General features: G+C 44.9%; 1 protein-coding gene across 3 annotated transcripts in view; it reads right to left on the bottom strand.

Annotated features, from left to right (window-relative positions):
• Positions 1–24,510, bottom strand: part of ADGRG4 (adhesion G protein-coupled receptor G4) — a 53,980-nt gene extending 29,470 nt beyond the window's left edge. For 2 of the 3 annotated variants that reach the window (XR_009759319.1, XM_061598881.1), the window contains exons 1-9: positions 23,853–24,510; positions 20,178–20,285; positions 15,396–16,013; positions 13,440–13,505; positions 8,137–8,838; positions 5,707–6,408; positions 4,320–4,429; positions 3,501–3,565; positions 1,076–1,115 (exon numbers count right to left, since the gene is read on the bottom strand). Coding sequence is in view for 2 of the 3 variants with exons in the window: in XM_061598881.1 (XP_061454865.1) it covers positions 1,076–1,115; positions 3,501–3,565; positions 4,320–4,429; positions 5,707–6,408; positions 8,137–8,838; positions 13,440–13,505; positions 15,396–16,013; positions 20,178–20,274 (2,400 nt within the window). In the remaining variant the exon portion in view is untranslated. The remainder of the gene's footprint in view (positions 1–1,075; positions 1,116–3,500; positions 3,566–4,319; positions 4,430–5,706; positions 6,409–8,136; positions 8,839–13,439; positions 13,506–15,395; positions 16,014–20,177; positions 20,286–23,852) is intronic. The other variant, XM_061598883.1, reaches the window with a different exon arrangement.
• Positions 24,511–24,713: the final 203 nt, after the last annotated feature.

Raw genomic sequence — 24,713 nt, 5'->3', positions numbered from 1 at the left:
AACATCTGGAGGGCACCAGGTTGGTGGTCAATTTAAGATGCTGTCTTAAATACACAGAAGATGCTTATGCCCTATGAACATAATGGGACTGAGGGTGCCCAACTTTTCTTGACTGAGCCCAGTACTTCCTACCTACCACCCAACCTATAGCAAGGTGATCTACCTCTTCACTCCTCCCACGGCTGTAGCACCCAGCCCACCCACCTTGCATAGCATTGGTTGCTTCCTAAGTCTCTGCATTTAATTGGTGGTCTACCACCAGGGCTGAGCTCCCTTCACACAATGGCTCCAGCTTTTTCCTTGGCACATTACCAAATTCTTCCAAGCTACACAGGAAGTGGATTGGACTGTGAAAGACCAACACAAATTGTGTTTGCATTTTGACAAATTTGTAGGGCAGTATAATATCTCAGAGGGGAGGTCTCCTGTTCCCCTGGTGCATTCACTATAGCTGCCCAATTTCCCTGCTGTTTAAAGTTTCATAGAAATATCTGTGGGTTATAGGTACATTCTTAAACAGCAACGTTTTTTGCCTATTAGTGAATAATCATACTGGATCCTGATGCTGCAACTTCCCCAAAACCCTCCAGATATTGTTGACCTACAGTTCCCATCATCCTTTACCATTGCCCATTCTGGATGGACCCGATGGGAGCTGTAGTTCCAAACATCTGGAGAGCACTAGGATGAGGGAGGCTGCCCACCATGTGAACTCTTGGTAGACTTTTAGAGACCCATAACAGACCTGTTTAAGGGTTCTGGATCGGTTGAGTACAGGCAGCCAAAAACCTGAATAGATGTTGCTGTTATTTATCTCTCCATATGTACAAAAACAAGACATGTTTACCATTAAAACCAGTTACCATGGTACATCTTCCACCGCTGCCATGGTAATCCCTTCTACCTTGAGAAGAAAATTCAGGCGTGAAAAAGCTGCGAGAACTAATTTCCCAAATGCATGAGACACAAGAAGACTGAAGAAAAGAGACTGAAAACAACACCCAAGTGATTATTTGATGTCAGCAGGAGGAGGAGGAGAAGGAGGCAAACTCTAAGGCACAAAATACATACATACCCCAGCTCTACTCTGCACACCACTTCGTCGGATATTGGCTCTGTATCAAAAAGCAGGGGGAAAATTAATAATGGTGGCTCCAGGCAGAAAAAGGAAAAGGGCAGGGGGGAAAAGAGGCAACATCAGAGAGAGTGCGTGCATGCATTGCGTGCGTTGCGTGCATTGCGTGGCAAGGTCCAAAGGCCCCAACCTGTATATAAATGGAACAGGGGGAGGTAAAGCGTGTAAAGATCATCTGTTGTGATTGTTTTCTTGTTTTTATACCCCCAAGAACTCAAACAATAATTCCCACAATGTGCAATGGGGCACATTAGAGCTCCAAGAGAGGGGAATGTGGCAGAAGTGAGGGGGAGGCAAAAAAGAGGGGGGTCACCTGGGTTGCCGGGGGAAGGGGCGGGCCAAAAAGGCTACCTGGCCCATGACTGAGCCAGACTATTGGGTCACGTCCGCACCATACACTTAAAGCACTCTTATTCCACTTTAACAGTCATGGAGAATCCTGGAAACTGTAGCTCTGTGAGGCCAACACCCTTAACAAACTATAGTTCCTGAGATTCTCCATGGCTAGTAAAGCAGTACAAAAGGGCTTTCAATGGGCAGTGTGGACATGGCCTTGCTTCATGCCACATTCTTCCCAACTGGCTCAGCTGTGCACTAAGTGGGCAGCTTTTCTGACCGGATGGTGGATGTCCAACCTGTCCTGGATGGGGTTGCACTCCCCCTGAAGGAGCAGGTTTGTAACTTGGGGGTTCTCCTACAACCATCTTTGTCACTTGAGGCTCAGGTAGCCTCGGTGGCACGCAGTGCCTTCTACCAACTCCAGTTGGTGGCCCAGCTATGTCCCTATCTGGACAGGGATAATCTGGCTTCAGTTGTCCATGCTCTGGTAACCTCCAAATTAGATTACTGCAATGCACTCTACATGGGGCTGCGTTTGAAGAGGGTTCGGAAACTGCAGCTTGTGCAAAATGCAGCAGCCAGATTGGTAACAGGGACCAGACAGTTCAAACATATAAAACTGATCCTGGCCCACTTGCATTGGCTGCCTGTATGTTTCCGAGCTCGATTCAAGGTGCTGGTTTTAACCTATAAAGCCTTACACAGCTTGGGACCACAACACCTCTTCCGACACGAACCCACCCGTACACTACGCTCAACATCAGAGGTCCTCCTCCGGGTGCCTACTCCGAGAGAAGCTCAAAGGATGGCAACAAGGGAGAGGGCCTTCTCAGTGGTGGCCCCCAAATTATGGAATGATCTTCCTGATGAGGTGCACCTGGCACCAACACTGTTAACTTTTCGGCGCCAGGTCAAGACTTTCCTCTTCTCCCAGGCATTTTAAGAGCATTTGAATAACATGTGTTTTTAACTTGCTTAACTTGCTTATCTGTTTTTATGGGTTTTAATGGTTTAAATTTGTTTTTAATGTTTTTAATCATTGTAAACTGCCCAGAGAGCTTCGGCTATGGGGGTGGTATAGAAATGCAATAAATAAATAAATGTGGGCACCCCTCTTCACAGCATGGCGCTCTGCCCTGGATTTGAACCTGGAACCCCCTGAGTGTGAAACGTAAGATGCCCCATGGATTTCCATCAGGCTGGGCTGCTCTTGTGGCTGTCATGTTCCTGTGCTGCCTTGAGTAAATCTTGGGGATGGACAAGACAAATGCTCCAGGATGCATTTGTCTCCTGCCTGATGTGGCTCAGGGTGCAGCAGGGGACGGTTCTGGGGTGGCTGCAATGTGCATTCAGGCCCAGGAAACTCCCACTCCTTCGCCCCTGACATGCTGACCATGCTTGAAAAAGCAGCAATATTTGAATCAGTGCATTTATGAATAGTTAATATTCCTTCTTAGAAGTACGTTTTTGCCATTTTTGTTATGATGTTCATTTATTTTTCACTACATTTATATCCCACCTTTTTTTCAAGAAGCTCAAGGTGGCATACACGATTCTCCCGCCCTTCACAATGACCCTGTGAGGTAGATTTGGCTGTGAGACAGTGACTGGGTCACTCAGGCCCCTTCTGCACTATACATTTAAAGTGGCATCATACCACTTTTAGACAGTCATGGCTTCCCCCAAAGGATCCTGAGAAGTGTAGTTTGTGAAGGGTGCTGAGAGTTGTTAGGACAGCCAGAGCTATCATTCCCAGAGTTTCCTGGGAAGACAAGTGGGTTGTTAAACAACTCTGGTGGTTTGGTGCTGTTCAGGGCAATGCATTTCCTTCCCTGCTGTTCTGGGCTGGATGGATGAGAGATGTGGCAGATGTTGGACCAGTGCAGTGCCAGCATAACACTCTCCCTGGAGTGTAGGTCTATGTTGCCCAGACTATTACTTCTTAGTAATAAGAGATTTTAGCATTTTTGCTGTTCCTGTATTCAATATCTGAGTAGGAAAAAACAAAAATAAATAAAATACTCACTGTTGGTTTATCCTGATGTTATGATTTGTAACAATAAACTCAGAATTACTGAATATCTGTATAAGCTGTGGAAGAGAGAAATAGTTAACTACAGTTTGATTCCCTGGGTGAAAGTGGTTCAGCATTTTGACTAACAATGATGAGCATCTGTGGAAAGCTTCCCAAGTAACATTGTCTGCTGGAGTGTGATAGTAGCCACAAACTTCCTGTATGTCAGAGCAGTATGACAACGGAACCAATGACTTAGGGAGATGGTGGGGGCTCCAACACTAGAAGCATTCAAGAGACAGCTGGACATGCATTGACCAGGGGTTGGGACTCGATGGCCTTATAGGCCCCTTGCAACCCTATTATTCTACAAGAAAGGAATCCTGCAGATCCACTGAACTTGTCCCACAACTAGGGAGAGGGGTGCGTGTGTGCATGTGCGTGTCACACCCAACAAAATAGACAGGTGAGCATTCATACATAGTGGTGCATATATACTAAGTACATGTTTTCATCTACTTAAGTGTATCTTAAATCTTTCCACTCACACCGTGGAACTTCCCCTCCCTCTCTTCCCTCCACTCATCCCCTACATTACCCCCAAATCTACTCCAGAGGATCAAGCCAACCCCCAGAGCAAATATTGTGGGGGGAAGTGTGTCAAGGGGCACACAGGAGCAGGAGAGGACAAGTGGAATCATTCCCCTTGTGCAAGACTTAGTACTGAATGCATACCAGATTCCAATAATTGGGATTACTCGATTATACAGTTTGCTTTCTGCTCCACTCTGGTTCCAATCTGCTGATGTGATATTCGGAAATGATATTTACCCAGTTTGTTGAGAGCTTCCTGGCATCATAGTAATCAATTGTCTGTGTAGCCTCTGTGTGTGTGTGTGTAGAGAACACTGAGAAGTTCATCTGGATGTTATAGAAGGTCACTGCAACAAGGAAAAAGGAAAAATGAGCTTATATAGTCACATATTTTTTTGATAAAAGCGGCAACATTTCTGAAGGGTTTCACCTGCAGAATATTTCATTGGATTTCATCCTCACTTGAGAACATTCTAGGTGTTATTTACCACACAGGGAAAAATTCTACTTTCTGGACAAAATCCTGGTTTTCCAGGAAGTGCAAAGGAGACTGGTGGCTACAATGTCAGTGGGGCAGTGAATACTCTGTTTTAGTCTGAACTTTCAGGGAGCTCCTTGGAAGTTCAGGCTAAAACCCAGAGTGGATTCGCTGCCCCCACGGACATCAGAGCCACCAGTCTCCACTGCAGACATTGTCTTGCCAGACACAGGAACACTGGAATGAATTATGCACCAAGCAATCTTGAGATGGTAAAATAACTTCATGATTGCTTTTAATAATATTAATAATATTAAAAGGCCCTATCAAAAATGTATTTAAACAAAAGGAAGGGAACATTTGATAAATCATTTTGAAACCACTGGTTTCAAATTTTAAAAAGAATATATGGGAGTCAGTCTAGTGTAGCAGAGTGTCAGACTAGTGCCTGGGAGACCAGCGTTCAAATCCCCACTCATGCATAAAGTCCACTTGGTGACCTTGGGCCAGTCTCTCAGCCTAATCTACCTCACAGGGTTGTTGTTGGATAAAATGGAGAGAAGGAACAGCATGTACATCACCTGGAGGTCCTTGGAGGAAAGGTGGGATACACAGGTAATAAGGAATACATGTTTTAAATATATATAAAGGACTGTAGAAATGTCTTACAGGCTCATGCAGCGTTTGCAAAAAAAGAGAGACTGACCATGCAGCCATATGCATCCCTACTCAGCTGTGAGTGCCATTGAGTTAAATTGAACTTACTCTCAGTTGTGCCTAGGACTACAGCCTCAAGGTGTGAGTTAAGCCCCACTGAGCAGAGCTTGACTTACATCTGAGTGCAGACGATTGCTCTGCAATGTCTCGGTCCAAGGTACATTTACTTGGAAATAAGACCCATTGATTTCAGCAGAACCTAGTACCAAATTTACTTCGAACTGCAATCTTGGTAAGACCTTGTAATTTCAGTCCTGCCACTTCTGGTTAAAGCAGGTTGCTTTATTAGAAGGCATTATCTAATCCTGTTAGTCAAACTCATTGGATGCACTGATTTCTTATTTTAAGTTTTCTGTCACATGAGCAGAGTTTAAAATTGCTCACCAAAGTTTGGCCACATAAAGTATTAATGTAAATTCCGTTTATTACCTGAAACTGGCATTATGGTTGTGGGCAATGATGTAGGCCAGGAAGTCTGCATTGTAGTCTTGGCACTGATATACAGGGTTGTTGCTTTAGATTCAGATGTAGGCTTCATATCAGTACGTTGAGGCACAGATACAGTTCCATCAGGCTGTAGTGTTGTTTGGGGGGTTGACGATGGGGTAGGGTCAGAGGTGGGCACTCGGGTAGGTTCAGCAGTGGGCACAGTCTCAGTGTGTTTGGGAATTGTCCCACCATATTGAGAGGATGTCATGCTCCAGGTGGGATGAGTTGGGATAGCCTGTGAGATAATTCCACTGGGTTCAAAGGAGGATGTAGCCAACTCCTGTTTGCGTGTTGTTCCATCTCTGCCAGACACCGGTGTGGTCAGAAAAGGCTTAGATGTGGCCTCATCAGCTTTTGGTGTTGTTGGGTTTCCTTTGGATATGTTTTCATCAGGACTGGGGGTGGTTGTTGTCAATGGGGATTCGTGCGAAGGAACAATCTCTGGAGAGATCCATGGAAGGCCATTGTCAGGGCGCGTAATTGCAGATGCAGGGGTCGTTAAAGAAGAGACAGTTTCATCCACATCAGAGTTAGCTGTCAAAGGGATGCTTGTTACTAGGGCTTTCACCGTTGTCATCTCAGGAGGTCCCACAGGAAATGTGGTGGCATCTGCACTGGGGTCCTGGGTAGCCACCGCCGTGCCTTCAAGAGGAGCATTGCCAGTGAGGACTGAACATCATGACATACATTTCATCTTTGCTATTCTACAAACACCCTTTAAACCCGATACCTTCAGCGTCTCAAAAGGATGGCTCAGAAACATGCCACATTGTGATTGTACCTGTCCTTGAGATTTCAACTAGACTGAAGACTTTGTACATGCATTGTCTTACACATAGAACATAGAGAGCACTACTTGGGGAAAAAATTAAGGAGAGATGGGGACAGGTCTGACCAAGAATCTGTAATTTATCTATTATGTGGGCAAGATAAATATGCAATCCCTTCCACCAGGTTCTATAAAGCCCAAGCCTGAAAGATAATTCCTCAGTCCAAGCAATTTGCCTCTGGTGTGAGAACAGTGCTGAAGCCCCTACTGCCTAGAATCTTGACTGCTGGCTGACTTTCAACACACACCTGCTTCTTGCTTTCCCAATCCTCTATTGCTATCTTGGTCTCCCTTGGCTCGAGCCCATCTTATCCTTTCTTGTTTGCTGTGGGACTCACCCCCATCTGGTTTTCAAGGCACACACACCCAGTGGAAACTGGTGGCTCCAATCTCACTGGGGCAGTAAATCCACTGGGGATTTTAGTCGAACTTGCAAGCAGCTGTCCAAGGTGCTGAAAGCACTGTGGACACCTCCTTGAAAGTCCGGTCTAAAACCTGGAGCAATTTACTACCCCGCTGACATCGCGGCCAGCAGGCTCCACTGCACACACCTGTTCCTGGCCCACTACAAGATAGATCATGGTGGCCAAGCTTCTCTGGAAGATGGATTGCCCATCGCCGCCACCACCCTTTTTTCTGCAATGTGTAGATTCAAAGGCATGTTTGATGTGTTGCATGCTGTGTTCTCAGCTCACATTTGGTTTAATGGTGAGGCCTGTGGCAACCAGGATGCATTTAAACAAAAGGGAATATTTGATAAATTGTTTTGAAACCACTGGTTTCAAATTTTAAAAAAAATATATGGGAGTCAGTCTAGTGTAGCAGAGTGTCAGACTAGTGCCTGGGAGACCAGCGTTCAAATCCCCACTCATGCATAAAGTCCACTTGGTGACCTTGGGCCAGTCTCTCAGCCTAACCTACCTCACAGGGTTGTTGTGAGGATAAAATGGAGAGAAGGAACAGCATGTACGTCACCTGGAGGTCCTTGGAGAAAAGGTGGGATACACAGGTAATAAGGAATACATGTTTTAAATATATATAAAGGACTGTAGAAATGTCTTACAGGCTCATGCAGCATTTGCAAAAAAAAGAGAGACTGACCATGCAGCCATATGCATTCCTACTCAGCTGTGAGTGCCATTGAGTTAAATGGAACTTACTCTCAGTTGTGCCTAGGACTACAGCCTCAAGGTGTGAGTTAAGCCCCACTGAGCAGAGCTTGACTTACATCTGAGTGCAGACAATTGCTCTGCAATGTCTCGGTCCAAGGTACATTTACTTGGAAATAAGACCCATTGATTTCAGCAGAACCTAGTACCAAATTTACTTTGAATTGCCATCTTGGTAAGACCTTGTAATTTCAATCCCACCACTTCTGGTTAAAGCAGGTTGCTTTATTAGAAGGCATTATCTAATCCTGTTAGTCAAACTCATTGGATGCACTGATTTTTTTTAAAAAACGATTTCAGCCACATGAGCAGAGTTTAAAATTGCTCACCAAAGTTTAGCCACAAAGTTTTAATGTAAATTCCGTTTATTACCTGAAACTGGCATTATGGTTGTGGGCAATGATGTAGGCCAGGAAGTCTGCATTGTAGTCTTGGCACTGATATACAGGGTTGTTGCTTTAGATTCAGATGTAGGCTTCATATCAGTACGTTGAGGCACAGATACAGTTCCATCAGGCTGTAGTGTTGTTTGGGGGGTTGACGATGGGGTAGGGTCAGAGGTGGGCACTCGGGTAGGTTCAGCAGTGGGCACAGTCTCAGTGTGTTTGGGAATTGTCCCACCATATTGAGAGGATGTCATGCTCCAGGTGGGATGAGTTGGGATAGCCTGTGAGATAATTCCACTGGGTTCAAAGGAGGATGTAGCCAACTCCTGTTTGCTTGTTGTTCCATCTCTGCCAGACGCCGGTGTAGTCAGAAAAGGCTTAGATGTGGCCTCATCAGCTTTTGGTGTTGTTGGGTTTCCTTTGGATATGGTTTCATCAGGACTGGGGGTGGTTGTTGTCAATGGGGATTCGTGCGAAGGAACAATCTCTGGAGAGATCCATGGAAGGCCATTGTCAGGGCGCGTAATTGCAGACGCAGGGGTCGTTAAAGAAGAGACAGTTTCATCCGCATCAGAGTTAGCTGTCAAAGGGATGCTTGTTACTAGGGCTTTCACCGTTGTCATCTCAGGAGGTCCCACAGGAATTGTGGTGGCATCTGCACTGGGGTCCTGGGTAGCCACCACCGTGCCTTCAAGAGGAGCATTGCCAGTGAGGACTGAACATCATGACATACATTTCATCTTTGCTATTCTACAAAGCCCCGTTAAACCCGATACCTTCAGCGTCTCAAAAGGATGGCTCAGAAACATGCCACATTGTGATTGTACCTGTCCTTGAGATTTCAACTAGACTGAAGACTTTGAATATATTATACAGCCACGAGAGTGGCTGTATAGTATAGTCAGCATGGATTTTTCACATTCTGCTATGTTAAATTGACAATACCCCCATGCCATTTTGATGCTTCCCATAACTCATTTCAAAACAAAACCTTACAAAACTTATAGTCCTAAACTCAGAAACGCTTGCTGAACAATACTCTAAACTTTCACGGTGATACACAAAACAGTTGGAGAGAATACCTATAGCCCACAGATATTTCTATCAAACTTTTAAAAACAGGGAAATTGGGCACCTATAGTGAATGCACCAGGGGAGCAGGAGACCTGACCTCCTCTCTGAGAAATTGGACTGCCCTACACATTTGACAAAGTGCAAACACAATTTGTGTTGGTCTTTCACAGTCCAATCCACTTCCTGTGTAGCTTGGAAGAATTTGGTAACATGTGCCTCTGAGCAGATGGTAAGTGGTGGCAACACCTGCAATCAGCCCAGATAACAGAAACAAGACATGTGCTGTGCTGATCTTGTTTTAGCAGGGAGGAAGCAACAATATTAAAACATGTGATATAGTTCTAATAGTCACTTTAAATATGTTTGATTTACTTTGCAATTTTAGTGGTTTCCTATACTAAATCATTCTCTTTTGCTTCTGTTTCTGTGAATACGTGAAGTACAGCAACACTTTGTAACACTAAAAAAAAACAGTTGTGCAATAATGGCACTGACTGTTTTGCAGAATAGTTTCCAGTGGTCATGAGGTGTGTCTCAGTTTCCACAAGATAAAACAGTGGGAGGTGAAATATATTCTAACAGATTTCTAGGTGTGTTCTATGTTTTTAATTGACCATGCCCACCTTTCCTTAAGTGGAGTGGTTTAAGCATAGCAGGCTGAAAGCATGCATCTTGGGCGGGCCAGGTTTGTTTTTTCCAACAGCTAGATTCATTGCTTAAGTAGCAACATATTGTAATCAGTCTGATTTTACATCGAACTGCAGTTTCTGATTCAACTGAATCACAACAACCTGTGATCTATTCATCACTGTAGCATTCTCCTTGCAACGCGAGATCAGAAGCAAGAATGTATGGCTCAATTTGGATTGCTTCCAGACTACAGCCCTCGAGCCCTGCCATGCCATTACTTTTCTGCCATTGGCTACAAAGGCAGGTTTGGAATAGAGGTCCCAAACAGCTGTAGTGCAATGTTACTTAGCAATGCCCTCCCCCAAGACCAGATCTTGCTATGATGTGACTCATTCCTGTTCAGCAAATATTCCTGGCAGCTTCAATTAAAAGTTTATTTCTTGCAGGTTCAGCCCATTTTATTGCTTCCTGTTGATTGTGGCTGGGGAATTAGTGATGAATAACTCATTAATTGTTCCTTGAATAGCTTCTCTGCATTGCCCCAATGTCAGTTTCTCTTCCTGCAAAGGGTAGGGAGGATTTAATTACTGGTTTCATGATTGGTGTACTTTTTCCATTTTGCATATACCAAAATATTTCAAAAAGGCTTAGTTACAGGTGCACTTAGGACGGCAGCCTTAGGAAATTAAGACCTTTTAATTTCAAACGTGTCATTTTTGGTCAACACAAGTTGTTTTATTAGAAGGTACCATTTATTTCTGTTAAACTAATTGACTGCTGCAGTTTTTTTTAAAAAAACGATTGTTTTTAATTGCTTTAGCAGAGTTTCAAATTGCTCATATCCTTTTAAGCACAAAATGTTTAATGTAAATTCAGGTATGTAAGTGTAAATATAAATCCTGGAGCTGGCATAACACGTGTGGGTCTAGTTGCAGGTGGGTACTGTGTTAGTTCCAAGCTATAGACTTTAATACAGCTCCTTATAGTTCTTATGCAGTCCCCTTACATTTGGAGACGGAAAAGACCTGTGTGTGTTTTTCCTTAATAGCAAATGGGAATTAACAAAGCAATCCTATACCTCAGTTGCCCCACTCCCTCAAGGGGTGATAGGATTTGACTGAAGTGCCACTATACCTTTGGAATGCAAGATACATCACTGACCCAAAAAACAGGCCAGTGGAATGCTCCAGATATGGCAGAAAAGGGTGCCTCCAGAATACTTTGTGGGAAGGATTCAAGCACATACTGGAGCTTTAGATTTGTGCAAACTGAAGTAGATTAGCACAAGAAATCCACTAAAAAAAACCCAGACGTTTGCAGTTTAGAAAGTGATAGGAAAATGCACTGGTAAATGTGTGGGATGAGTGATTAATGGGAGAACATGCAAGCAACTCACAAGCAAATCAGGATAAGTGCTCATTATCGTACAACCACCTCAATGAGCATTCGTTCTGGTTTGTAAGTAAGACCAGATATTGTCTAATCGCCGCATAAGCAATGTGCAAGCAAGTCAGGAGGAGTGCTCAGTAAGCAGGCTGTTTGGAGGAGCCCCAAGATACACCCCAGAAAAGCTAAAACAGGGTGGAATTGTGAGCAAGGACAGGACAGGGAAGGAGCAGCCACAATCTACAGCAGTGGTGGGAAACCTTTGGCCCTCCAAATGTTGCTGAACCACTACTCCCATAATCCCCAGCAAGCATGGCCAATGGCCATGGATGGTGGGAGTTGTCATTCAGCATGATCTAGAGGGCCAAAGGTTCTCCATGCCTGTTCTGCATTCTTCCAGACTACACAGCCACACCCTGCCAAGAGCCCAACTTTACACCAACCCTATTGCTGGCACAAGTCATTTCCTCCCCATTGACTTCAATGGAAGGGGGAGGGAAATTAAGGATACCTTCCTTCCAACATTGCCAGGGTAGAGCATACAGTATGGTGTAACTCAGCACCCATTCATAGCACACCACCAGGAGATGAACACCAAAGTGGAACACCATAACACAGAAGATGATGGGATGTGCAATACATAGGGCATTCTCTCTCTCTCTCTCTCTTGCACATCTCACATTGTGCACACAAGAGGGAACTCCAGTGAAGGGAGCAAAGGGGAAAGAGCATTTTGCACCTCCAGAAGATGCCCTGCTAACGCTTCTCAGCCTAGACCTCTTACCCTCAGGACAAACGCCCACCCGCACCTCCCACTCAGCTCCTGTAACTGTGGATACTGGCGCCCGGGAGCGCCCCACACAGGTAAGCCAGAGAAGTGGGAATGCTTGCAAGAAAGTATGGCTTCTGGGCCATGCCCCTCCCGTACCCCCCACCCCTTCCTTATATATACGAGTACTGGCTTCTGCCTAATGTGTGTTGTTGAAACGCTCTCTCAACCTTCCAACCCCACCCCACCCCCAACAGCAGGGAGCCATTGAGCTCAAGCTTCAGGCAAATAAGGAAGTGGAAGCTAGTAATGGGGATGGGAGAATCTGTCAATGACGGTTGCTCATTTTTCCATTCTTAAGTTTCGTTCTCCTCAATTCCATATCATTGTGATTTAAAAAAAAAGTCCTCATGAAAATTCATAATCATTTGAATTTCTCCTAATATACATGGTTTGGCATGCAGTTTTGACCAATATACATATTTTTGCAAAGCATCTTCTGTAATGTAATGCATCTTTATATGTTATTTCCCCTAATATATGCATTTTTGTACTGCCTGGACACTAGCATGTGAATGATTTTTGTACACATTACTTGTCTGGAGAACTGCATTACAAAATTCAGAGAAGGGCAAATTTCAAGGGACAGCTGTTTTGGTTTTCATAGAGTTTCAGAAAGTGTGATTTGGGTAGGTTTGCCTTTAAATGCAAATTGAATCTAATTTCTCCCACATCTGTACTAGTAAACAGCGGGAGCCACAGCAAAGACATTCTCAGTGGCTGAGCCGCAGCTCAGAAATCTCCCAAAGTAAGCCTTTCTAATCCCCTCGCTACTGTCCTTCCCCCAGCAGGTAAAAACCTTTCTATTCAAACAGGGTTTTGGCCTGCTGAGATGATTTTCCCTTTTCTGCTACTCTGTGTTTTAACTTACATCTTAATATGTTTTAAAACTGGTTGTTGTTGTTTTTTAAAAAAAACCCAGCTCTTAATTATTACGCTGCCATCATTTCAGGATCATTCTTGTTTTGTTAGCTTCCTTGGACATTTCACATAGTCATGTGAACATAGTTTAGCACAGAAATAATTGGAGGAGGACCCAACCTGGGTCTTGCCCCCTCCCTATTAAGCAGAGGTGGGGAATCTGTTGCCCTCTAGATGTCGCTGGATTCCATCGTCCCTGACCATTAGCCATGCTGGCTTGGGGCTGATGGAAGATGAATTCCAACAACATCTGGAAGGCCACAAGTTCCCCAGGTCTGCTATAAAGCAAGGGAATGAATTTGAACCCTGATCATCCCCAGTCCAACATCCCATTCACTACAATATTGTGATTCTTGCAAAAGCATCATAAAAATGCAAAAGCCAATGTTAAGATACTTGCAAAAACAGCCTTAGCCATTTTTAATGCTCCCTTCCAGCAGGCCGCATACCTGTAACTGAAGGATCAGGTGCTTTGCTTGTGAGTGGCGGAGCTACAGATGTAGACTTATATGAACCTGTTGAAAAGAGAGAGAAATATATAAAGACAAAGACAAGAATATATCTTTAGGAATCTTGTGATTCCAATTAACCTTCTGCCAGGATTCAGAAAACAATATACAATTCCAGGCAAATCGTATGGTACAGTACTCTTGTAGGCTGTTGTGGGGGAACATATTGCATGACTGAATGGTGTGCCATCCATGGAAAAAGTAGGGGAAACACACAGAGCCGTTCACCATGCAGTCAGGATTTCTTTATTCCAGAGGGCCTGTGGAAGTTAGCTTTTGTCTGATGTTCCTGATGATTTGCCAATATGTTATCATTTATCTCCCCTCCTCTCATATTACTTCATATTATTTTGATTTTCATTTGTGTGCTCCTGTTGTGGCTGCAATGCCATTTTGGATGCAAAAAAGAGATTGAAATGTTTTAAAATAAATACATTTATTCCCAGGCTACATTTAAAGTATTATTTGTCCTTCCAAATCAGGGCGGACATCAGAGATTGCCATCTGCATGGGTCAGGGTCCCACCAATGACCAGGGCTGCCCCCCACAATTGCTGCTGGATGCTGTTGGTTACTTCTGCTCCCTCTTGCTCATGCATGCACACCCACACACAGACACAGAGACACATCCCAGTGGCCTGCCTTCCACCCCCTCTGCGCCCAGCACACCAGTGGCTGCTGCATTCAGACATCACCACCGATCCGGTTGGGTCCAGCTGAATGTGGTGGTCAAAGCAGGGAGCAGGTGGAAACACAGGAGAGAACCAAGACTGCTACCACACTCCCTAGGCTGGGAGAGAAATGATGAGGAAGGCAGTGCCCACTTGGAAGAGTCTCTTGCTCACTGCCCACAGAGTCCTGGAGCCAGCCCTGGTTGAAAATGCTAATGTGAAAAGCGCCTTAAAGACCAAGCCATTTATTCTAGCGCAGTCTGTTGCACACCCAAGCCCACTTCATCAGAGGCATCTGACAAAGTGGCCTTGTGCCCCGGAAAGCTTGTGCCATAACAGATCTGTGCCCTCTTGCAGCAAACATGTTTTGAAGAGTCTTTTGGCACCGTAAAGACCGTCACAGCTCCTATCCCTCTGGAAATTTTTAAACAATTTAGGGCCAAACTAGACACGACATGTAAAAAAGCATATTGCTGTTCAAAAATGTAAATTGTATCAGTGGGCACTGATAAGTTCAACCCTTTCATCCCTGCTGCAGTCTTGAAGAAAACCCCTTCTTTTGAAGCTGGTTATTTGTTTCAGGAGAAAAAATCTACCATTGGAGCCAATGGGGGATTTCCTTTGTCTAGCTTTGAGTTGTTCATTTCTCTTTAAAGCCCTGCATGTTAATTTGGCCCTCAGTGTTCCCCCATATATTTTTTTTAAAACTCCGTCTTTAAAAATGAGCACACAAGGTCAGGACACTACCCTTTTAGGCTATAAGTGGGGAGTTGTTGAATAAAATCCCACACCTGCACCATGACCCTCTACAAGTCCCAGGAGAACTGGACCATATGATTCTCCTGATTCTGGGCAGAGCAGTCAGTCATTTAGAAGCTCACAATGCTAGATAACAACCAGGCCCTTGATGAGTACTCTTATCTACTGGCCAGCCAAAAGCTCCAATAAATCAAGCCACCCCCTGATATTTCTAGTGCTATGTCCTTATTCCCCATTATCCATTCCAACTACTATCTGCTATTCATAAATTTTGGGTTGTCAAAAGGAGCCATAAAAAGTAAGAGGCAATTTATTACATGCGTAGAAGTTCTCACACACTGTGGGAGAGATCTGACATGACAAATTTGCAAATAGACTTTATAGCCCTGCCTCCAACCTTCCAGGACTATATGCTGTTCAGAAAGAAGGAGGCTCATCTGTTGGCTTAGGTATTGCAGGGTACTCACCACAACGTTGGTGACAGGCGGAGTCATTTCTAGCACCATTCGAAGACCAGTAATTGCCCTCCCAGCTAACGACATTCCCAGAATAACACTTGTCCATCTGCTGTTGATCTAGCACATGGTCCCACATTTCAAAATAGAGTAAAATGCCAACAAAGCTGAAGGATGTAAGTGGAATTATGTATCCATCCTGGTTCTTGTGGAGTTGACCTATTACCAAAGTCCCATTTGGCTTCAGGCACTTGTGGGTGACATTATGGAGAATTACAGTTCTCATCTTCTTCCCATTGTGGAAAAGCTCAAGAAGGTCCTTATTGCCATCCCACACGCAGCATACTTGGTGCATCCTACTGGCCAAGAAATCGCCCCCCAACTCCACCAGAGTGCCCAGAAGGGACATTTGCAAGACATGGTTATCAGCAAATAGGGCTAACTCGTGCCTGAAGGAACTGTTGACATCATAAGAAAATGCTGTCCAGCTGCCGATACTTTCTTCTGACTTGTTCAGATCAATGCATACAGTAAACATGCACAGTTCAGTGACATTGTGGCCAGCCAAGAAAGCATATTTTAGTGTACTTCCAAATAAAACCAGTTGTTTCTCTTTCAGAGAAGCAGTTTCTGTTTGTAAGACATGTAGCAAGACAAAAAAGGAGAAGAGAATGAGGACATTTTTTCAGTCAGCCCAGCCTCACCTAACCTGATGCCCTCATCAAAACCTGAATGTGTTGGACTACAACTCCCATCAACCTCTGTCAGCACAGCTGTGGACCTCGTAGAAGTTTTCTACACTTAAGTGCTATACAAATTCTGTTAAATATTTATATGATTTATATCCCACCCTTCCTCCCAGTAGGAGCCCAGGGCGGCAAACAAAAGCATTAGAAATACTCTGAAACAGCATAACAGACTTTAAAATATATTAAAACAAAACAACCATTAAAAACATATTAAGATAAAACATTTTTAAAAAGCTTTAAAAACATCTATTTTGAAAAAAGAAGGCTTAAAACATATTAAAAAGCATATTTATTAAATATAATAAATAAAGCATCTGGAGGGTACTAGGTTGGGGAATGTGGTGTGGCCAATTACCAATAGAAAGATCAATTAAACAGTGAGTTTTGAAAGATCACAAAACATAAGTAAAAAAAGAAGAAAACATGAAAACTTTTATGCAAACACAAATAAAGTGAATATATAGAAACAGGCATCTTAACTCTCCTTACCACGTAGGTAGTCATACAGATGTCCAAGTAGTTGGTCTGAATTTTAAATGCAGACTTGGTTAACTCAGGGCAGAGACACACTCCCTGCTCTGCCGGTTCCAGTGCGTCTCCACCCCCTCTCTTTTCTGAAAAGGGGGCACAGGCTAGTCAAACCCTGCCCCTTTCTACTGTAAAAGCTGGTGGGAGTAGCTCATGTGGGCGTGGGTTTTTAAATTTGCTTCAGAGATTTTGCAGCTGATTGGCAGATCAACCTGCTTCCCCTCCAGGTGTGGCCAATGGAAACAATTTGCTGTAGGCACCTAGTGCGCTCACAGCCATAGAGTCTGCTTCTGAGATCCGCTGCTTGTCTACTTAGATGCACCTCTGTACCCTGGCCTGTGACACTTGAGATGTGTATTTTCTAGGACCCACCCTATTCTTGCGGTTCCAATTTGTCTTAAACTGTTTTTAACGTTGTGTTGCAAATTGGTTTGGCCCGCCCCAGGACATCAGGGTGAAGTAGCCCATCTAATCCAGCATCCTGTTCTCAGTAGCCAACCAGATGCCAATGGGAAGCCCGCAAGCTGCACCTGAGTGAAACATCTTTCGATTCACCGCCACAAGTGATCACATATTTCCCTGGTGAGAAGGGTGAGGGGGCAAGGGAAGGAGGCTCTGTCGGGAGGAGCCACATCCGCAAGGTGCCTGGAGCGCCACCTCTGAACAATAGCAGCAACAGGCATATGAGAAAGAGAGGACGGTGGGGAGGCTGTCAACTGCCAGCACTGGCCCTTCCTCCTTTGGTTTTGGCGGCTCTGCCAAACACCGGCTGGAGGTCCCACCAGAAGGGTGACCTCAAAGGAATGCAGCCCTTGGGTGAAACCGGCTCCTGCTCGTGGGCTATGGCAGCAGGAGAGGAGAGGGGAAAGGTGATGGCGTGTCCTTTACACACTGCCCAGGATACTGTCAGGATCTGGAAATTCCCAATACTGGAAGCAGATTGTTATGCATTATGTTTGTTAGTCGCTTTATACAAAAGAAACAGTCTCCAAGAGACTTAACAGGATAAAGTACCACAATTAAAACCAGAAACGTTAAGACAATGAATACATAAATACACAGGATGCTCATCAAAAACATATTGATGAGGACAAGCCCTACCCACGCGACAGATGTGCACCGCCATAGGGGCCAACTTGATTACTGAAAGCCTAAGTAAATAAAGAAAAAGGCCATGTGTGGATCAGGCCACCTCAGCAGAGGAAGATCCACCACCACAGGCTCCAACCTCAAACAGGAAAAGAAGGAGTCAAGACCCCAGGAAGGAAGCCTTGACGCCATAACCCTTGCGGAGTTTGCACACATACACACCCTGGAAACTGCCAGCGGGGGGGGCGGAGGGCTAATGTGCCTCATCTGCATGCATCCCCCCCTGACTCTGCTCCTCTCCTCCTCCTCCTCCTCCTCCCTGCCACCAAATCACCACCACGTCCTCGAAAACAGCAAAGACAAATCCAAGCCAGAGCTTGGTCTCATCGCCAGCACAGTGCTCACTTGGCACGGCAAGGAATCCCCCGACAACGTTCTATTCAGGCAGAGATGCCATGACCATAAGTGCGGTCAGGATCAGGACCCTTTTAGCACACCAGAAAGTGTGGAGTGCCCAGGCTGACTCCTCCATCCAGCCTTCCCCAACCTGGTGCCCTGCCTGATGGGAGTCCAACACATCTGGAGGGCACGAGGTTGAGGAAGGCTGCCTAAAGGCTGCCTGGAAGATGCGTGTCCAGCAGCTTCCACAGACCTGCTCCTGGACTGCCTGCCTTCTGAACTGCTGGGCACCTCCCCAGCCTTTCCAGCCCAAGCACCCCAAGGCACCATGGGGAAAACTTCCAGCTCTTCCGTTCTCCCGTGGCCCCCATTCCTCACCAGGCAGAACACGTAAGGGGCAGAATGCACAGGGTTAAAGCCCAATGCATCACTCACAAGGCCAAGCATGTGTTCCCACAGGGTCCTCTCAACCTGTTTATCGTTATAAGTCTGCTTCTGAAAAACGAAGCACAAGGCAACCAAAGCCTTTATTGCTCCATGCTCAAGACCGTTTTCCCAGCCCATGTCTCCCAAGTTCACCCATCACTAAGTTCAAGCCAGCCCTGCCCAGCAGGCATCATAAATCCACGCCCAGGCCTGTTGCCTGGCTGTAAATCTTACCGGATTATTTGTAATACCAATAGAAGCTGCACCTATCGTGTCTCTGTGGAAGAGAAGCAATTCCCACCACTCCCAATCAGATATTCCCCCCCCCCAAAGTGATAGATTGGGAGTTCACAAGGCTGTGTTGCTGTCATTCCTTAATCCCATGGTATGTAGGAAGTGTTTCTTTCTGGATGGTGCATGGTAACCAGCTGCCTTAATGTCAGGAGGAAGTCACTGAGGGCAAGGTTTAGCATCATGAAGTCACATCAGAGTCATGTTCTGGATGTTCATTTCTTAATGTTAGTACAAACACACAAATGCACACACACAGCAAAAAATATTTTGGAAGCGGGGCTGATTGTTAAACTACTCTGATAACTGTAGCTCTGTGAACACTCAGCACCATTTACAAGCTACATAGTTGTGGGAACCATGACTGTATAAAATGGTATAATAGCTCTTTAAATTTATGGTACAGATGGGGCCTAGATCAGCTGGAAATTAGGTGACAAATAAATAATAATATTTATTTACTTGCATGAAGGCGCATTCAAATGTGCAGACCTCCACCTACATCCGAGAATGGTGTTGTCCATTATAGGCTGGATTTTAAGAACTATAAGTAGAACACAAACAGAACGTGGCTTTCCTGCCTCCTCTGCAGCACCCCCCAAAAGCTGATCCTGGGGGTTAAAGGATCCCCCAGGAAAGGTGTGCAATGTGCTGCTGGAGACTGCAACTAGAAGGTGAACTTGTGAAAAGTGAGACCCTCCCCCTGTTAGCAGAGACACTTGAATAATGCACGTGAAGTGCAGAGAGGAAATCCTGGCAAAAGTTTACTGAACAAGCTGAACAAAACACTATATAACTTTGTCTTTCTGCTCAAGTGGGGCTTCACCTTTTTGGCAGGGTTAGATTCAACTAAACATCAACAAGAAAACTCCCGGACAGACAGCCCACCTCAGTAAAGATCATGCCACCTTCCATGGTTGCTATGCAACATTTCCACTCACCCCCTCTTGGTTAGTTGACTTACCAACAACAGAATTAACCCTTAAATTACACACTGAATTATCTCTGCTGTTGCACTCCTAACTCCCCTCCCCACACTTTGCACAAGAGAGAGCATCTCTTTGGATCCAACCCTCTGTTTGAGTCTCTAAACATATGAAATTGGGTGTTCAGGTTTCAGCTGAGGAGCAAACTGACTTTTTTCTCCAATATATTTAGATAGTTGAAAGGATTCTTGGACCACTGGGGCCTTGGTTAGGCGAGGAGCACTTTTAAAAAAGCATTCATTCATTTGTAGCAAAACAAACAATAGCCTGTTCTCTACCAGAGATGGTACACCTGGATTCAACTCAGGCATTGGGAAACTCTGTACCTGAGAGAAGGAACAAGGACACCACAGAGATGGCCAGGCCACAAAGGATTTTGTCTGAAGAACTTTCGGCGAAACTCCCCTTTCGTTCTCTCATCATCTAGACATGGTCTGAAAGGCAGAAGGGAATTCTGTGAGGAACTTTCTGGAGTAGAGAAGCCCAAAACCCACTCTGGAGAAGAGATGGGGCCTGCCTGCTTTTGGATGGAAGACAAGCTTCCCTGCAAAGCCCTCCATGAGCTCTCCCCCAGCCCCCTTCTCTCTGCTCTCCCACCCCAGAGCATCCCTGCTTGGGACGGTTGGTCCTCCTGCTCCACCCAGTCAGCCCTCCAAAATTCTCCTCCTCCTTCCTCCTCCTCCTATGGCTCGGCCTTCCTTTCCCCCTGGTGGCCCCATGTGCCTGGAACTAGGGGTGGAGAGGAATTTTTGTTTGGTTTGCAGTGCTCATCCTACGCAGGGGCACCCCTTGGAGTTAATACACATGACTAGCTTAGGTTTGTTCATTTCAGTGGGTCTACTCTGAGTAGGACTTAGTTGAATACAACTCAAACTGCCCAATTTGCACTTCTCAAACCAATCCACAAATTGAAGACACAGCTATCCTGTGAAATTCAGGCTTTCCTGGGTTTCGCAGTGCAATTTTCCAGCCAACAATGTTTACAAACATGCATATTTTAGGGTGGTGAAAGCAACATAAAAAATACATTGTATCTGAGTAAATTGCTTACAAAAATGTGTAGATTAGTTAAAGTTACGTACAAAATGTGTATACTAAAAAGCTGAATTTTCACGAGGATTTTTTTTAATCACACATTTCTGCAGAAATGTAGAGAACTGAATTTAAGGTTGGAAAGACGAGAAGCTGAGAAACCTTAAATGGACAGACCCCTCGTTGGGACCATTTCGCAGAACACCTGCTCAAGTCAGCAGACGAAGTGGGCAGGGGGCACCTTGCATATCACCAAAAAAGAGAGAGGATGCTGGTTCCCATAATATTTGCATACGCTAATTGATATCTACAAATGCAATTATAGATATAATTTAAATAAAAGCAGCAAAGTGCATTTCTGCCCACCTGACTGCTCACAAGGTAAGGGGCAGCTTCAACACACACACCCTCCCTGCTTTCCCTTCATAGTGTACTTGCTTCTTGAACAGAGCAGACCTCCAAACAGAGGACCCCTCACTTTCTGTCGAGGAGATGCAGCTGCCAATTACAGAGGGTGGCTTTGCCTTCCCAGATCCAGAGGTTTGCCACAGAGCAGGACTGCAGAACATCTGTGGCCTTCCAGTTGTTGTTGGCCAATGGGGGCAACAGGTTCACACATGTGTGCAGACACACACACGGGAGGTACACCTGGTACCATCATTATGTATCTTTAAGTGTCAGGCAAAAACATTTCTCTTCTCCCAGGCATTTGATTCTTAACTTGGAAGGCTCTTGGAGGACTTTTGTTGTGTACTCTTCCTAAGAAATGTTGCTCTACCGCTTTATCTACTGTTTTTGTTTTTAACTTTTTGACCTGGGCGACCAGGGTTCGAATCCCCACACAGCCATGAAGCTCACTGGGTAACCTTGGGCCAGTCACTGCCTCTCAGACTCATGAAAACCCTATTCATAGGGTCGCTATAAGATGGAATTGACTTGAAGGCAACACATTTACGTTTGTATATATTTGTAATGTTTTACTTTATTTTAATTTTTCATTATCTGTAAGTTGCTTGGTGTTGCATATATGTGCAGAAAAGTGACTAATAAATAAATTAATTACAATAAACACACATACACACACACTTGCCATAGATCCTACCTATTGGCCAATGCTCAAAGGTGGCAAAACCCTGAACAAGCTACAACTATATGGTGGGCCATTTTAGAGTCCTGTTCTTCGAGCCTCCAAACTGGGTGAAGTATAACCTAATCGAGGCATGTGAGGGGTAATCAAGCCATTATGCCATGGGGCACAGAAGTTTGTTTTGACCCTTATACTCATCCTAAAACCACCCTTTGGTGCAACCCCTCCTTAAGGATAGGTGGGCAGGTGTTTCTTTGGAAAAGTTAGGCAGAAGGGAGAATAAGCACCTTTGTATCATGGCATCTTTTGGCGTCTCCGTTTGGCCCGGGGCCCTCAGCACCTCTCAACACCTTGACTTATCAAATAAGTTAATTGTCTCAGCTGGAGAAAATACGCCTGTAACTTGTTTCAGATCAGGTTTATACATATGGTCATAGATCCATTATAAAATGTAACTAGAGTAACAGACCTCAAACAGCACAGAATGTTACATATAGCATGCAGTATAACAGAACTAAGACATACAAAACTTTGCATCCATCCACAATAAAGGGCCCTCTTTGGAGGAGTTTAAACAGGTTGAGGGAAGAGAACAGACAACTCTCCGGAGAATGAAGAGGGTACTCCTTAGAACAGTAAGCATAGTGACAAATTCAGAAGTGCAGGGTCCCTTTTGTGAGAGTCACCCCACACCCCCTCACAGCCACCCACCCGTTTCCACTCTCCCTTGAGTCTCCCTTGCATCGCACGAGTCCACACTCCGCTACAACAGATGTCCCTAGCAGTCAGTTAGCATGCAATGGGAGACTGCATGATAGTGACTGAGAAGAGTCTTCTCAGTGGCTGACTCACCTCCTTTCACTCTGATTGGCTCTAATCAGCATGAAAGGACAAAGACTCTTCTCAGTGGCTAACACTCCCCTTTCATGATTACTGGCTCATACATAGGGACCCTGCTCCCAAAAGAATAAGGGGTTCTACAACCCATCACAACCCTGGATGACTACACCCCTGCCTTAGAGGTTTATGCAAGCTTTGCCATTCAACAAAAATAGTTAGCACAATTTCCAGGAACCCAGACCTCAAAGCTAAGGGCCGCTGTCTGCCTCGCTTCTTTCAGGAGCACAGGCTACACTCCCTCAGGAACATGGGAAGATGCCTCACTGCTGTGTCGGACCATTGGTCCATCTAGCACGGTATTACATATACAGATTGGCACTCAGTGGGTTCTCTCTCCCACCTGAAGATGCCCAGGATTCAACTGGGGACCTTGTGCATGCACAGCAGATGGCTGACCAGTGAGCAACAGGTCTTTCATCTGCTTTATGGATTGAATGGGTTGTGTATTCTTGTGGTTTTTAATATTTTTCTGGTTTTACATTGTTTTCTATGCACTGCGTTTTATTTTGTCACGGTGCTTTGAAAGACTTTATCGTATAAAGCAACTGATAAATGAAATAAATAATAACAATTATAATCAAAAAGGCAATTTCACTGCAGTCTTCAAGCTCAAGATTTATTCACTGGTAGCAGAGCACTTAATCTGCATGCCCTGCCACCTTGCATACCTTTGCATGCACAAGGTCTCAGGTTCAGTTCCCAGCATCTGCAGATAGGAAAGACCCCTGCCTGAAACTCAGGGCAGCTGCTGACAGCCAGTGTCTGCAATACTGAGCTAGGTGGACCAATGGCCTGACTCACACTAAAGCAGCTTCCTAGGCTATCAAGGTGAGAACATTAGATTAATAGCAGGTTTGCATTTTAACATCTTTCTTAACCAATAGTTCTTGCACATGTTTAATTTACCTATTTATTTATGTGTAGGTGAATTTATTATAAGATGTTTGCAAACAATAGTAGTAATAATAATAATTTACCTTACCTGTCAAGGAAACAGTTAATAAGATTTGTGATGAAATTTTGCCGGCTCTAGTCCATTTTCCATGCTGTCCAACAGAATTCTTTACTGATGGGGGGGAAAAACCTGCAGCAGGACATTTTCAGTGCTGTTCAAGCATCATAAACAGGACCTCTCCAGTCTGAAGTGCTTCTCCTTATGAGTTGGCAGAAGAGCTGCAAGAGCTGCCTGGAGATCAGCCCTGCCCACCCTCCCTTTCATGCCCCTGGCTGTGATTTGCTGTCCTTCCTCTCACGCTGCTTAACAGAGCCTCATATTTACAAGCAGGGCTTTTATATTGTATTCTCCATATTAAAAAAAAAAGGAGGATTAATCCTGTGCAAAACTAGCTTACATACATTCTGTAATCAGCACGATTGATCAGAGGTCCTGGGGAACTGATGAAGACTGAACCCCTCCTGGCTCCCCATTGAGAGAAGTTGTGCTGCTGCAGGTGATGCACAGAAAGGGCAACTGAGAGTCAACAATGGACCGCACCAGGACCGCAGTCTGACAACAGCCCAACATTCCAACGCAGAGGCAGCACCAACAGCAAGGACAAAGGCAGGCAAAGGTGAACTCTCAGAGGATCCAGCAACAAGCTAGGTAAACAGGGATCCACCCATAAAGGCACAGAAGCACAGACAACACTCCAGCGATATGCACCTAGAAATTAAGGCTTTTAAACCTGACCCTTCAGAGCTCCATTTAGAGTGCAGGTGCAGGCCATCCTTACAGACTAATGATCTGGTCTACTTGTGAGGAGCAGTTTTCTAGTCAGGAGTATCCCTGTGCTCCTGAGGAGCCCTTGTTCCTTAGGTGGGCGCTTTGGCAAAGGGCAGCCAA

Source organism: Rhineura floridana, chromosome 16, assembly GCF_030035675.1.
Source record: "Rhineura floridana isolate rRhiFlo1 chromosome 16, rRhiFlo1.hap2, whole genome shotgun sequence".
NCBI classification, from domain to species: Eukaryota; Metazoa; Chordata; class Lepidosauria; order Squamata; family Rhineuridae; genus Rhineura; species Rhineura floridana.
Note: the sequence above shows the minus strand (reverse complement) of the source record. Positions and strands in the feature narration are given on the sequence as shown.